We start from the raw sequence: 16698 nt of genomic DNA, 5'->3' as shown, positions 1-16698 counted from the left end.
CGGAAACCGGGGTCAAAGTTGTAAATGTTCATTAAATAAAATGTTACCTTTCTCTTATTAGCATCTTCAAGGGTAAATTCAACTGTTGCAGAATGTTACTCTATTTCAAAATATCTACAATTAACTGCAGGTGAATGGACATAAACTTTAATTGCACTTTAGTGGATCTACTAATGCTTAATTGGTAGCCTTGGAATCAAATCGTCTATCGCAGTTAGGTGCAGTAGATACCTTTTATTAATATATCCAACTACATCTTTAATATCACGTCTTCCATCATTATTTGCATAACTCATATATGTTTTACTAGCTCTGACACTGAAAATACGAAAAACTGTTTCATGAATATTCATGATCATTTTCGAAGGTGACCTTCTTGCTTTTGTTTCATCCTAATCTCCTTGTCGCACGTGATGTTATTTTAGACAATACTCTAGTGTTGTCATTTCCATTTAAGATAAAAACATTTATTTAAGTATTTGTGTCTATTTGTTACTTGACATTATCTGACTTTACTGTTACTATGCTATTCGAAAATCACGGTTCAAAAATGTTATTACAACTTTTTTATTAGTTTTTTTACTACGACATCTGTATTTTCTCATATCTTTTCGACAATGTACATTATATTAGCTTTAGTATCAATAGCACCTGCTTGGTAAATAATATTAAAAGCAAACAGTTGCTTGTTGCTGTAAGGCTTGATTGCAAAACACTGGTTTGGTTAGTATCTAGGTATTGGGTCAAACCGTTTAACACACTCTGACCGTCCCAGTCAATTTAATGTATTTAGTACTATACCATACCGCTGACAGCATTGCATAAAATTTTGCTGGAGTTTAAAAATATTTAACATGTAGCATGTAGTAATATCAAATTAAAAAGTAAGTAAAATTTGGAGATAGGTCTCGATGGCATGCAATTGGGGAGGCCCATGCCCCGCAGCTGACAAATATGGACAGATGATGATGATGATGATAATGAAGTACCAAAATTATGGATATTTTTTTTGCAATGGATAGATGTATTATATATTCCATAATAATACATCCAGACACAATACGCCACATGAAATGAACATGGCTTTACTCATACTCTTGACGAACCCAAACACATACCTAAGTTATCTAAAATTAACCTTTCGGCTCTATGGTTACATAGAGAAAACGATAGTTTAACCGGCTTATTTGACATTTACGTTAAACCGTGGCTTAGAAATTTAACACGAATGAAGAAACCCCCACAAGTGACGATGTGCTAATCTCACAAGTAATTGTTATATCTATGACTAAAGTTAGACTTAGCTATAATTAGGTAAAAGGACACGTAGAAATAGAATCGTAAGTAATATTCCTTCTATCGCTACTTTGTACGGCCTTTTTAAAACTTATATCAGCGTTGGTGGGTTTTCACAGACTCATGTGACATTACGGATTTTATATTAATAATTGAAACTTAACACGATGCGTCTTCAAATGGAAACACCATTCACATTTCCTAGAAACTTAATTCCCAAAAATATTAATTAGGCTTAAGCACCATACAAAATTGTAATCAGCTGATGATAGTAAATGAATTAATTATTTCGGAATAGTCAATTACTTGCTTCGAAGAAGAACCAGCTGCGATAATAAGGCTGGTTATAAATATAAACAAAAACTTGGTAGCAATCGAGCAAAAGATTTTGTTGCAATAGATTGTGGCAATGGCAATGCGGCATGACAGTTACACGTACCTAATTAATATCGGGGTGGCGGTGCGGAAACGCGCACGCGCAGCTAACGGCGCTCACTACACTAAGTAAACGTATTGAACGGAAATATTATCCTTGTTACTGAGTGCTAAATTATGAAATTGTAAGTGTGATTTTAAGTTAGGATAGAAATTGAAATTGTTTGAAATTGTAAGAGATGGAAAAACAATTGAGCAGAAAATAACAGCTTTTCTACACACCTATAATTTAAGTATGAAACACAAGACTTAAAGAACGAAGAAAGAATTAGGTAAAGACCTTTAGTATAGCTAGTTTCTTCGAATACTCCTCAATAATCTGGTACTTCAAGACGAAGAGAGTTGAAAGACAAGAAATAAGGCATTTTGCTATTTTTTTAATTACGCATTGTAAGGAGACTGGGACAGATCAAATTAGATCCCGATCATTCAGAATGTACACTATGCTCTCAAATCTTTAACCATTAATTGACTAAAAGAAGACCTCGGACTAAAACATTTCAAACCCACATCCGTTCTTTCACCTAATATTAAAAAATTACATAAACTAGCGGTACAATTAAAAGAAATGTTTAATTTTGATGTTATAATTGGCGTATTTTGTTTCGGTCTAAATATTTAGAATGTCAGTGCATCAGGCTCTAAGCTATCAAACTACTTAGTTACGACAATTATAACGGAATTAGACAGTCTTTCAATGATTGCACACGTTAAAGGCTGTAATGAGGTAATCACAATGAAGGATGTTGGATTTAGGAAGACTGGAGGATAGCCGAGTGGTATAGTTGGGTTCCTGCGTAGGACAAGCATTTATGTGATGTGAGTGAGTGTCTTTGTTGATGTAACTTGAATGTTTGTGAAAACCTAAGGACTAGAGGATTAAATATATACCTCAGTCGTTATTAGAAAAAATGGGAGAATGACAGTTGAAGATCGTTCCTCTTTAGTATAAACATGCATATTTTATTAGACCAGTACTTATGAATGGTAACAGCATTGTCGCTAACACCAGAACTGATTTATGTTTTAATCTAATTGGTACCTACTCTGGTACCGACAGTGGCGCTGATTCGAGCAGTGTCACAAGTTGTAAATATCTTCGACGGCTAACGACGCTGACATTACTCGATAGCTACTCGATCTTGATTTGGTTTCATGAGTCCATTTCAGAATCGACTTTTGAAACGAATAAACTACAGAACCAGACCCGTTTCGGAAGTTTCCCTGCAAGTCCTCGCGACTGATCGTTCCAATTTAGTATACAAAAATAAATAATTGAATTCTTCACTCAAGTTGCATAATGACGTTATGATACACAAAGAGAAATCCCACTCTTAAACTCATAAAAACCTAATTTATGAGATTTAATACATACGTGTCTTTTCGTAAAAACAAATCTTCTTGAGCTTATGTAAGTTTGTTACTGTTTTATTTAAATAAACCTTTATTTAAAGGCTTTACCGGACAATTGAACACAACAAACACACAATTTGCATCTCCGAAACAGGCTTAAACACTTAGCGTGAAAAGAAAACACTACAGGACACCAGACGATGAAATACATAAAACGCATTTATAATAACGTCATAAGATTCAAAATCGTGTGGCAAAACGACAAAATATTGAGAAAATAAATTGTTGGATCATCGTCAGATTTGCTGAAGCGTTATCACGTGTGCATAAGGTTCAATATTGCTTGAATTCTTCATTTTTATTTGAGCACGCATATTTGTTTGACAATGTGTACAAATAATGGTCTGTTCGCGGTTGTTACCGTTGTTCGTACAGCCTCCGTAACTGATTGCCGACGATGATCGTGTTACATGCTCGCTTTGAGCTGCGACGTGAGTTGCTCGTTAAGTTTCTAAGTTTCAAGGTCGATATAAGGTATATACTCAGTTTGAGTACCTTGAAAGCAATTTGCCTTTCGTCGGTGACCAGAGATGTATGAAATGAGGCATGGTACTTAGAATGAGTGAGAAAAAACGCGTCGAAGAACTGGTGTAAGCAATAGAGTATGTTTTATTACATTAGAGACTAAATTCTCTAGAATCCTCATAATTCAGCGCATTCTTCCTAGGTGCTAGTCGAAAACTAAAAGTTCCCATTAAATCTCATGCTGTCTCTCTCTTTTAAAGGTGTAAAGTAGAGACAGATAAAAAATTAAGAAGGCCGTGTTGACTATTGTGGTGTATGTCATCTGAATGAAAGTGAGTGTAAAAGTGTTACAAGCAATAATTAGCACTTGCTTAGGTCTAGATGCGAAAGGCGTAAGGTCTATGTCCAGCTGTGGGCAGCAATAGGCTGAGTTGCTTGATTGACAAATTGACTAATAATAATAATGTGATACTGAAAAATGAAGTGGACTAGCCAAGCTTAAGTATAACTTAAGTTTAAAATTACTCTTTATATATTAAACTTTTACATAAACATAGAAACAAAAGACGAGGCATTTAATTTAATCATAAACTGTTAGTGAAAGTCAAAGTTTGAAATAGTGTTCGCACCGCAAACCAAGCCACAGCATACTATCTGTTTTATAAAGAAAGTTTATAATTTAGACGTACAATATTCATAATTATACAGCATTATATAATTATGAGATATAAATAATTCACGTCAATTTAAAATATTTTCTCTAAGTGTAACGTATTTAATTCTTGCTGTGAGAGCGTAAAACGTTCTCGTGGCTAAACTACAACTGCACAAGTTGATCGATCAGTGGTTAAGCTTTACTAGATACGGTCGGTCCGTGGATGGGCTAGCATCTACCTCATAATGTATATCAGAAGGCATGTTAAATTGTGGATCCCGGCTGTTGTGTTATTTACACATCTTTGACAGTAGATACGGGTAGTCAGAAGCTAGAAAGTCTGACAAGCAGTAGTATTTATTTTATTTTATTTAAGATAACTTGTAAAATTAGTGCTAAAGTTACGAATTACTTTTATATATAACAAGTTCAAGCTCAAATCATTGTTTGTAGAAACAAGTCTTTATTTCAAGTGGTTTATAAAACCTGTTGAATTTCTCTTGAGGTAAAATTTCGGCCGATCCCACTCCGAGCATGTTCTACTGACACACAATTTTGTTCTTAAATATTTTTACTATAATATTTGTACCTAATCACTCATAACTTTCGATGGATCGAAATATTTTTAATACCATAGGAAATCAGTTAAGTGCATTATAAACTTTTACACTGGCGGTACAATAAGACTAGGTATGAAAAAAATGATCGAAAAAAAATTCGTCACCTACTGAACTTCTGACCGTACTAACCTCCATTTTTATTTATTTTATTTATAGTAAAAGCGGCAAAAGTATTACATCAACTGTGATTTTCAACGGTCTATCTATAATCATGAGATACTATCTACTGACTAACAAACAAACAGACAGATGAGCCTTGGTAGGGTTCAATTTCAACCCTTGCGGCATACCTTAAAATTTCGGCCAAATCACTCATAATCATCAATCTATCGATCTATAGTCCTTATCAAAAAGCCTTCTTGTTAACGGTAATATAATAAGGTCTGGGTCATTGACACAGCTTTCGATATTGTTTACGCGTCGCTAAAACCGCCATTCTGACCAAAATATTCACCCACACTATACTTACAACTGTAAACGTAATTTAATTTAGATGTCGTTCGTTACAATGTATGAATGTACATTGTTCGCGGACAGCTTTTATTCCATTCACATGAAAAAGAACGCAGCCATCGTGAACTCTTGGGATTCTCTTGAAGATTAACTTTATTTGTACGCCTATGGTGACTGTGTGAAATATTTGACGTATACAAACAATGACGCACCTCTTAAACTATTTCTAACAAATTATTTCATAAGTTATATCTTCAGTTCCGTTATTTGACCCTTAAGCAATAAGTGTGAAAGCACACTTCACCATAAGATAATTTGTTTTATTACATCGAGTACGACCTTTAACCTAAATTATATACAGTTGTATTCTTGGCAACGAAATCTATGTTAGATGCCTTCTTACCAATCTCTTGGATCAAGATGCTATATTGTTCATATGTTAATAGGTACCTGTAACAAAAAGCAAAAATATATTAGTATATAAACTTATCCATTAGCTGCATTGTATGCATTTTGCGGATTAAACTATGTTTACAAAACGAATTAATAGATGGATGCGAAGTAATCTTTTACAATTATCATGAATATATGTAGATAAACATTTGCTAAGCTTTTGTGTATTATATATGCGAGAATAAACTTACTAAAGCTTATTTAACATTGTTACAGAAATCAATTATCGCGAGAGCGCGAGTGCGCGTTACATCATGGGTCAGGAACAGTCGTACTCGCACGCTAGCGTGGCTCCGGTGCGGCGGTACACTCACAAGGACAAGTACGAGGAGCCCCTGCAGTACAGGAGCGCGCCCCTCGACTACCGCGCACACGACTACGACAAGGACTACAAACGGCACAAGGCGAGGCGGAGCGCCGACAGCTTCAAGAGCGACAACTCCTCGACCGAGAGCAGCGGCTACAGGAGCGGCTCCAGCGCCTGCGAGTACCGCTCCGACAGATCCTCCAGAAGCGACTACTACTGTACGTCTCTCTACAAGAACGAACACTACAAAGACGTCAACAAAGAACTCTACAAACCCGTCAAGCTACACAAAGAGAAACGATACAACACGCTACAACTGTTCGACGCCGAAAAAGACGATTTGAAGAGCGCTCGCCTCAAAAGCTATCTTAGTGAAACGGAAAAGGCGAAAACGACGCCCATGAAAAAACCGGGCATAAGAAATTACACGCCTAAAATTCTTTCGGAAGAGGAGCAAAGAAAAAAGTCGCACAATTGGATCTAAGAGAGCTAAGACTAGTAGGATAAGTTGTATATATTAGTTTAGCGGTAGATGAGTTGCACAGGTAGCCATGGAGGCGGCAGGAGCGCTGGCCAGCTTGGCACCGTCGCCCATCACCGTATTGGGTCTGATACCACTCCTGGCACTCGGGATCACGTACTTCAGATACCAACAATTCGACCCGGAGTCTTATATTACGGAAGTCAATGCTGTAAGTTATTATAACCTTTTTCTTATCAATTTTAAAGCAATATGTTACGTTTTCCATAAAAGTCGGTACCACTTATTTTACAACAAAAATAATAATTCCATATCACGGCGGTGTGGGTAAGCATACCGTTTAAATAAAATTATACCAATTAAAGTTGCGTTTAAGGAAAAATTTTGTACTTTTTTCTCGCAATCCCTTAAATGAATAATACAACAAGTTAATTTTTCCCCGGATCACTCGATGTCTTTTGCCACTTTCTAACATATTTGTAATATCAATTCCAGGTGATGCCGATCTACGACTTTGTGATAGTCGGCGGCGGTTCAGCCGGCGCAGTGGTCGCGTCGCGGCTCTCCGAGATCGGCAACTGGACAGTGCTGCTCCTGGAGGCCGGTCAAGACGAATCAGAGATCTCTGACATCCCCGCGCTGGCGGGCTACACGCAGCTCTCCGAAATGGACTGGCAGTTCCAGACCACGCCTTCAAACAACCGCTCCTACTGCCTCGCGATGAATGGTGACCGTTGCAACTGGCCTAGAGGCAAGGTACTCGGCGGCTGCAGCGTACTCAATGCTATGGTGTACGTGCGAGGCAATCGCAACGACTATGATCTGTGGGAGGCTCTCGGCAACCCCGGCTGGTCCTACGATCAAGTGTTGCCATACTTTTTAAAGTCCGAAGACAATCGTAACCCGTACTTAGTTAGCACGCCCTACCACGCTGCAGGCGGATATCTCACGGTCCAAGAAGCACCGTGGCGCACGCCACTGTCGGTAACGTTCTTGAAAGGCGGCATGGAACTTGGTTACGAAAACCGTGACATAAACGGCGCTAAACAGACGGGCTTCATGTTGACCCAGGCGACGATGCGGCGCGGCAGCCGCTGCAGTACGGCCAAGGCCTTCCTCAGACCTGTGAGACAGAGAAGCAACCTGCACGTAGCCTTAGGAGCCCAAGTTACAAGGATTCTTATTAATCCTGTGAAAAAACAGGCGTATGGCGTAGAATTTATTAGAAATGGCCAACGTCAGAAAGTCAGAATTAAACGAGAAGTTATCATGTCTGCTGGTGCCTTAGCAACACCTAAACTAATGATGTTGAGTGGTGTTGGGCCTGCTGACCACCTCAGGGAACATGGGATTCCACTGATCGCAAATCTAAAAGTCGGTCACAATTTACAGGACCACGTAGGGCTTGGTGGCTTAACTTTTGTAGTCAACAAACCTGTGACATTTAAAAAGGACCGTTTCCAAACTTTTAATGTTGCTATGAATTACATCTTGTACGAAAAAGGCCCGATGACGACCCAAGGCGTAGAAGGACTTGCATTCGTCAACACTAAATACGCCCCGTCCTCTGGCAACTGGCCCGACATACAATTTCATTTCGCGCCCAGTTCGGTAAACTCTGACGGCGGAGAGCAGATTAGAAAAATATTGAATTTGCGTGACAGAGTGTATAACACTGTTTACAAACCGATTGAGGACGCTGAAACTTGGACGATACTCCCGTTACTGTTAAGACCGAAGAGTTCTGGATGGATAAAATTGAAAAGCAGGAATCCCTTCCATCCACCTGTCATAGAGCCTAACTACTTCGCTTACAAGGAGGACATAAAAGTTTTGATAGAAGGTATAAAGATCGCAATGGCTTTATCGAACACGACAGCTTTCCAGAGGTACGGGTCGAGGCCGCACAACATTCCTATGCCGGGTTGCCAGCACCACGTGTTGTTCAGTGACGAGTATTGGGAATGTAGTTTGAAACACTTCACGTTTACTATATACCATCCCACTGGGACGTGTAAGATGGGTCCCAAGCAGGACATAGACGCTGTGGTGGACCCGCGGCTGCGCGTGCACGGGGTCGCCAACCTCAGGGTTGTCGACGCGAGCGTGATGCCTACCATCATAAGTGGGAACCCTAACGCTCCCGTCATCATGATCGCTGAGAAGGCATCGGACATGATTAAGGAGGACTGGCTTGTGTTATGACAGTGTTATATTATAGTGAATGTAAAATACTCAGTCATGAACAAAATTGGTATCGTAAAATACTCTATAAGTAAAATATTATCTTATTGAAAGTAATTATTGTAATGTTAAGACTGTAAATATACGAAATAAGGTTTCTAGTGTACGTATTTTACTTTCGGAGTATATTAAGCGTTACGTATTGTAACAAAACTTACCTATTGTTACGGTACGGCATACAATAAAATTATAAAACATATATATGTTGTTTCATTGAAATCCCTGTGTAATATAATTAATAGTTACAGAATCTAAGAAGATTCAATAATAACAAGTGCAAGGAGAACTATTAAAATAACTAGACACAACAAAAATGTACAAAAAAAAGGGCGCTGAGCGTTTTAATCATTCTTAAAATCAATTGCAATGACCAATAAAAGCAAGCCTAAGAATATCATACTTTATTAAATAAAACAAGGACTGAATGTTCCAAATGGCACCCGCATAAACACTAAGCACTAAGCACTAATAAAACAATTTCGTCTTCTACTTGCTTAGATATTCAATCTTAACACTTGCCAGCGATTTAAGTATTACAGCGCTATCTGTTGGCGAAAGGAAAGATCAAGCTGCATTTCACAAACGCCATCTTTTGTCGAGTAGCAAAAACTTTTGCAACTGTGGAAAACGTACTAGTCTTAGCAAAAGTCGAGAGATCGAGCTTTACTTGAGAAACAAAGTTTGTCAAAATTTATTACCCACATTACAATTGCCATATTCGCAATACTAAAGAACATCCATATAAGTAACATGAAGTTTAGTGAATAAGTACACATTAATTGTGTACATCATATATTAAATGTAAAATTCTTTAAATGAATCTAGGTACCTAACTAAACATGGTTCAGTTATGCGATGATTATGTTACTTTTATTGAGAAATCCAAGCTAGGTATACCAAGTTTTAAGGGCGCCTTGTACTACTTAGTCCATTATTAACAGACCCTTCAAAAACTTGTCTAATAAATAAAATCAAACGGAACTATAATCACTAATAATAATGTTATCACATAAGTTATGAGTGTTGCAGCTAATAATTCAATTAGTTTAGTTCACAATCATAACAAGTTGCAGAACGAGTCGGGAGAGCACGCGCGGTGTATAACTGACCGGTCAAGCGACTTGCACATGTTACTAATACTTGTTACTTGCTACTTACACAACGATTCAATCGAATTCGTCAGGTGTGATTATTAGTAATGCCGCGTTTACATAGGCATTTGAGTGATGTGCCAGTGAGTTGTGCGGATAGAGCGATTTAGATGTTTTAATAATTGATACCGTTTATGTTGTTCGTGTGGATTTATTTTAATACGAGTTTGATTTTCTTAAAAGTAATTTAAATCAGTCAAACGGAATACTGGCCAGCCGTATTAAAAGAAAATTAAATGAGCGCCATAAAAAAGGAGAGATGCTCAATATTGACCAAAATTGAAATAAAAAGCGACCCTAGTGTTAAACGTGCCATAAAACATCATTGTGAGAACGTTTAGTATCAACTGTGGTAGAAGTCATTTTTTTAGGTTTCACTAAACTCACAATGAAGCAATTTCACTTGCCCATGTAAACGCACCTTTGTCTGATTGGATACAGCTTTAAGCGCCACCCGTGTTATTCAATGTAAAATACAACATAACAGTTCCTATCACTTACAAACAGCCCGTGAACAGTACAATATAATTAAGGGAGAGAAGTAGAGCAGTGTTTAATACTTTGTTCTCAATAAGACGTATTGCGTTAACATTTGCGAAAGAGACTATAAACTTTAGAAGATTGTATTTCTTCCGGTACGGAATTGTTATCGTGGTACCAGAGTAGCGTATGTTTGTAAGTAGGCTTCCAACGCATTGCCATACACCGACACAAAAACGCGGATGACGTAGCACGGCGGTTCAGGTTCAGTCAGTAAGAGTCTGGCACTACCCGTTCCCTCTCCCAGGAGCGATGTCTCCGGTGTACCAAAAAAGAAAAAGGCGCCTTATATTTAAGTTCCACGTTCTAAAGTGATATATATGAACAGAGTACTGTTTAATTATACTATCAACGTGCTCCTCCTACCAAGCAACGCTTTTTCTCCAGCAAAAGAATTCATATTTCTATAAATGCTGAAAATAAACATTTTTTTTATTCGTTCCTAACAAAAACATCTCGTAATCGTCTTAAAATAACGATACTATTATAAAATTCGAATTAAGTAATCAAGTTGTTAACTACGCAACGATTATAATAACAATATTTTTAGCGATGTAATAATTTTAGAACATTCCTCGCTAAATACCTGAGTGATGTCAAAACAAGTAAAATGTAACGGTTATATCATAGAGTTTAACTAAAATACACGTAACTACGTTATCAAGAACGTCTGTCTGAAGTCTAAACTTATTACACTTATGCAGTTTTCTGGTCTGTTAGTTTAATGAGTTCAATTCCCACCCAGGGCAAATTTTTGTGTAATTGATGTATAATATACTATTTTTATGAGTTGTCTAGTACTCTTAACCTTTGCTCAGTTTGAATCTAGGTGGAGGTGGAATTTGACATATTTGAAACTAGTTATGGCATCATTTTCGGATACCCAAAAACACACAATTAAAAAAAAATACAAAGAGCGGCTACAAAATGTCAGTAAATAACCAAGTTAGTCGAGACTGACACTTGGGTACCGTACCGTACCGCATTTCCTTGCAGGTAGGTAGGTACTTAGATTTTTAAACATGACAAATAAATTTGTGTTTTTCTTATAATATTTTTTTTTAATGAATCCTCCTCATGAAAGTCACCAAAACAACTTAGTTAAGAACCACAATTAACCGGTACATTTGGAATGGTCAAGCAAGCTCCTGGTCTATATCCCAAGCACAACCTACTCAATAGCGGCGACATTATATTAAGTTTACGTCGCACTAACACTTTCTAGATATCTGATATCACAGCGGTTATGTCTAGAGCCGGACACAGGAAGTAACTGTTTATTGTGTACCTACATTATATTATTAATTCATGGATAAAGATATAGATTTTCCTTAAAATTTGCATTGCTTAGTACGTAAATATTATTTTACATTTAAGTGCCTTCGATACATTGCTAAGCCTAAAAAAGGGTCCAGGTCAACGGCGATATCATTGGCCTGAATTCAGTTTTGCGCTGTCATAAAACAATATGGAGAGCATATGGGAATTCGTTGAAAATTAATATAATACACCTAACTAAAGAATTTATCATAAAAAATTGTCCCATGCCAGGATTGAACTCGTAGCAAGTCTCAGTGGTAATCGACATGACGACCTATTCCACACGGTTATCATTCTATCTACAATCAGATTTTATCTATAAACCGCAAGGTAATATTATAAGCATATGTATTTTATACACGAGGAAGTGTGTCATTGACTCTCAACCGTCTTTCATGGTCTCGAATCGCCGAGGTGAGTCTTGGGTCTTGGGTCAAATGTCATTTCATTTGAATAACAACAACAAACTAAATATGGACATCTTCCGTGGCGAAGCAAAATATCACAATCGATGATATCATTCATCATAGATGCAAGAATCTTAAAGAAAGTAGGTTAGTAATATCAAAAGGCTTTTTTTATATCGAGGAATAAGATGAATATGCATTGGCAGAATAAGACAATTCAAGCTTATATTATATCCTGTGTTTTATGAGACTTCGGCATATATGATATTTTAGAACTTTAAACTTGCCACTTTTTATGATCTTAACTTTTATAACAGTGTCATACAGTTCTTCCTACAAAATATATGTTTAATTATCACAGTACCTACACCAGTTACACTAATACCTGGGTCCCGATTCTGCTATTTTACAATGGACGATGAATAAATGGCAATTGGATTAAATTTGAAATTATTCCTATTCTCTTAAGCATTTTGCAATACAATAATTGGAAGTTAATTGTATTGACCTTGAGTGTACCGTCCCGTACTGAATTTACAATTATTGTGTAGAAAAATGTTTAAGAGAACACGAAAAATGTAATTTTAAGCCAAATTTCATTCATTCATCGGCCGTTGTAAATAGCAGAATTGGGGCCCTGGACTTACCAATGTTGTCATACGCAAAGCGACGCGTGCGCAGCACTAGTCTCGCCTCAACAATGCACCTGACTCAGAGGTCATACCACCTGCTCTTAAACTAATTTGCAGTTGTGTGAGCGTGACAGTGCACTAAACGGTGTAGAGCGGCGTCTCTTTTGAACAAATACAACAGTCTTTCGTTAACAAATGTCGGTGCGCTCCCAGAGCTCACGTACGCCAGACGTTACGTAAGGTACGCAGGCGCAGATACCCGCAGGGTTCCGCATTGAGCAGCGCTTACATCGCGCTGTTACTCATTCGTTGCTAAGTAGAAAAAACTTGTTTAAAAATATAGGTCGCACATAATTTCTTATGTACGCAATTTTTTTATAATCTCATATCCATAATGAAGGATAGATATGTCGAATTAAAAAAAAAACATTCAATATGACCTAAACGACGTAACAGACGAAGCATCATCCGCATCAAAAATCTGGCGATTATTGAGGAAACACTTCCTTAGTTAGGCAATCATATGTAGCAAAACTATAGAACTTAAATCATACACCATAGTACAGTCATATTGAAGCCATTAACCATCTCAATAACAACATTACGTAGAGAAAGGGGCTTTACGAGGCCCTTATTTAGTTTTGCAACAATGTAAAACGATGTGTTGTAATAAATTAAACGTATTCACGAGGAACACTTAAATAGTTGTGTGAAGAAGATTAATGTTCCACCTTTCTCCGCTCTAGTGATCCGCTCGTAAAACTCGTAATAGTATTAACACCTCTTCATGTCCCGGCTGTTGTTAAGCTGCGCAATGTGTGAAGCAACGGGCGAGTAGTATAGTGGGGTATACGCACTGTGTGAAAGCTTCAGTTATAGATAACAGCATAGATATTATACTTCGATGCTAACTTAGAGCGAGAGCAAAGTCCACCTTTGATTTTTTTCGAAATATTTATCCCGCAAACGATTCGATTTTTGAAATGAAACGACTTTTACGGATTTTATCGCGGTTTAATTTTTGGTTTTAGTTCCCGACGTTTCGACACCTTTGCAGGTATCATGGTCACGGGCAGACCGCGATAAAATCCGTAAAAGTCGTTTCATTTCAATGTCTAACATTCGCGTAAACCTAAGATTCGATTTTTGTTTCACAGATCTAAGCAATTTTGGCTGTTGATTTGATTTTGATTTAAATGTCGTCAAATTGGTAAAATGTACCTAGCATCTGGATAGTATGAAAAATATATTTGTCATGTTCCTAGATAGGATTGCTCACATTATGTTAGGAACGAGGACAACAGAACATCCTTGATCGGAAAAAGATCAGTTTTCTGGGAGTAAAATATATTCACAGGCACTTTTCCTGATTAATTTAAAGGGGAGAGACGTTACATAACGAAAGGTTAATGAATTTTACGAATAACTTTAGACAACGACATTTTAATTCAGACCTAATAGCTATTCAATGCTGATAGATCTTATTATACATAGTAATTGCGTGCACGCCAAATCCTGCCATCCTGCACCGGTGTAATCGCAATTCTTAATCAATTACCCATTGCAAAATTGTGCGGATTGAATAAACATTTGCTTTGAATTCCGACTCAAATTAAGAATATTACTGTTATGATGTAAGACTGTTCGAACGCTAATTATGAGTGCAAATATGTGCGATTGGTAGTAGGAGCACGTATAATAGGAAGGAGGCGAGGAATGTTTGGCAATTCCACTTGAAACTTACATCATTTGTAATTAGGGTTTACTACCAATAAAATCTAATGACTACGCTTAGGATATAATATTTTCCATATACATCTGTTATTATCCCCCACTCACATATGAATAAAGAGATTTTTTCATCCAATTTGTTTCTAATTATAGTTTAACAACTATACCTTTGCGCCAGTATTTGGAACTTACACTTAAGACACCTGTTCAGAGTCAACTAAACTTTTTTAGGGTTCTGTACGTCTGAATACAAAAACGGAACCCTTATAGGATCACTCGTGTGTCTATCCGACCGTTGCTTACAGTCATTTTCAGACTATTTTATATATTTAATATGTATTTTTACACGTATTCTTCAGCACTTAATAAAAGTAAGATTTTTTTATCCTAGCTATCCTTCAACATTCACTGGTCATGGCCTTAGGTTTAACCTGATCGACATTAAAACTCAGATCATTTTAATATAGCTTACATAAATAATTATAATGACATTAACACCGAGACCCCGTTAAAATGACCTACAAATTTAATTTCAGATCAATTTGAACAACTGCTGCTATTAAGTGTAAATCTACATAGCAGTACACAAAATATTGTAGGCATTATTTAAAACGAGAGCAAGTAAAAAAGAAGTTGACAATTTTAAACCCAATACACACCAAAATATTTTCCCAATTTATATACGTATTATACTAACGTAGATTATTATTAACTTTAGCGTGATAACACACAAAAGTACTTAACACAATTGGTTCTCATTTCATTTTCCTCAGCTATACTCTAAAATCTGTTTAAAAAGTAATTAATTCTTAAGCCGCTGTAAGATTCAGTAACCTCGTATCACATACATACATATTCATTAATTTCATATTCATTGCGCAAATTACCCTGTGTGAGATAACCCGGTTGTTTGCATTCCCCGGACAAAGCTTCCGTAGAGACGCTTCTCTCCGACTATAAAGGATCGAATTACTGAAGTTTCGCGTAGCACTGACATAATGGTATCAGTTTTCTATCGAGCACGTCCGGGCGCAATAGTTGTACTAGTATTAGCCTACATACATACAAATATGTGCCCATTTTAAAAGCATGATACAAAATAAACAACAGATTATTTGACAATATCTAATAATATAAACCTGTTTCGTCCGTCAGACAGATTTCCAAATAATGTAGGATACGCATTTTTCATTTTACCACATAATATTAAAAAATAAGGAACATAAAAATCTCAATGGTAGTAGGGGCCAAAAACATCACTTTCTAGTGAAAAGCGTACTGGTAAGTGACGTCATACGAAATCACTGTATCCCGTTCCATATTTTTTACGAGATAAAAGTAAAAAAACATATCTTAAAGCTGAGCAGATTTTTTTCCAAAAACCCAATAGAATATCACAGCATGTTCATATTCAAATATTTGAAGGTATAATAGAAAATGCAAATTTAAAATAGCTGTCATGTTACAGCTGACAAGTTGAAGCATTAAATCATTTTCTGTTAACCTGCCAGCTTGATGCAATAGCTACAACTATTGATAAAAAACTTAACATAAAAGGTGTGAAATACAGTGCAACCCGAGTAAGCATTGAATATAGGTGAAACAAAATAAAATTACCAAAACAAAGTTCATTCGAGTAAAACTAGAATGTTGCAAATATTACGTAAGTTGTAAATATTTACATAAAGTACACAACAATTGGTCGTTTATATCGTAATATAACACGGTATGACTACAATGGTTCAGTCAGCGACAGTTTAAGAGCACGGCGCCTGTGAAAGCTTTTCACACTCACATTGTCGGCTGTGGTGTGACGTAAGCGCCCTCATTACCCACAACTTTCGATTTCTGGATGAAATCGAGTCTGCTTCCTTACTTCCAACTTGATAACCTTGTGGAAACATGATCTAATAAATACTGTGATATAACTAACGAGAGCCTGATCGAGGTGATTTATGATCAACTATCTAAGTTATCTAAGTTAAGTGTTTACTTTTAGTGCTTGATAGTAAGGAAGATAGACGTGGATTTAATAAAAGAGAATTTTAGCATATCTAGTTAGCAAGAGTAATCAGAACACAGGAAGTGCAAATCC

The 16698-nt window shown here is 36.8% G+C and overlaps 3 protein-coding genes across 5 annotated transcripts in view; 2 read left to right on the top strand and 1 right to left on the bottom strand.

The window, feature by feature from the left end:
• LOC113503177 overlaps positions 1–6598 on the top strand; it is a 28645-nt gene extending 22047 nt beyond the window's left edge. For both annotated transcript variants that reach the window (XM_026885008.1, XM_026885007.1), the window contains exon 2: positions 6007–6598. In XM_026885008.1, the coding sequence (XP_026740809.1) occupies positions 6045–6581 (537 nt within the window). In that variant the 5' untranslated portion in view covers positions 6007–6044 and the 3' untranslated portion in view covers positions 6582–6598. The remainder of the gene's footprint in view (positions 1–6006) is intronic.
• Positions 1–16698, bottom strand: part of LOC113503171 (flotillin-2) — a 247890-nt gene that overhangs the window by 135963 nt on the left and 95229 nt on the right. The window lies entirely within an intron of this gene.
• Positions 6629–9021, top strand: LOC113503169 (glucose dehydrogenase [FAD, quinone]-like). The gene is made up of 2 exons (XM_026884996.1): positions 6629–6789; positions 7074–9021. Exons 1-2 carry the CDS (start codon positions 6649–6651, stop codon positions 8781–8783), a joined length of 1851 nt encoding a protein of 616 aa, XP_026740797.1. The 5' UTR covers positions 6629–6648; the 3' UTR covers positions 8784–9021.

Source organism: Trichoplusia ni, chromosome 18, assembly GCF_003590095.1.
Source record: "Trichoplusia ni isolate ovarian cell line Hi5 chromosome 18, tn1, whole genome shotgun sequence".
NCBI lineage: Eukaryota > Metazoa > Arthropoda > Insecta > Lepidoptera > Noctuidae > Trichoplusia > Trichoplusia ni.
This window is presented reverse-complemented; position numbering and strand designations above follow the sequence as displayed.

What these genes read in the sequence shown, in the direction of transcription:
- LOC113503169 (XM_026884996.1), top strand. Translation starts at nt 6,649, where the DNA reads ATGGAGGCGGCAGGAGCGCTGGCCAGCTTGGCACCGTCGCCCATCACC. An exon ending in ATATTACGGAAGTCAATGCT is followed by an intron (nt 6,790 to 7,073) that starts GTAAGTTATTAT and finishes TATCAATTCCAG; the next exon opens with GTGATGCCGATCTACGACTT.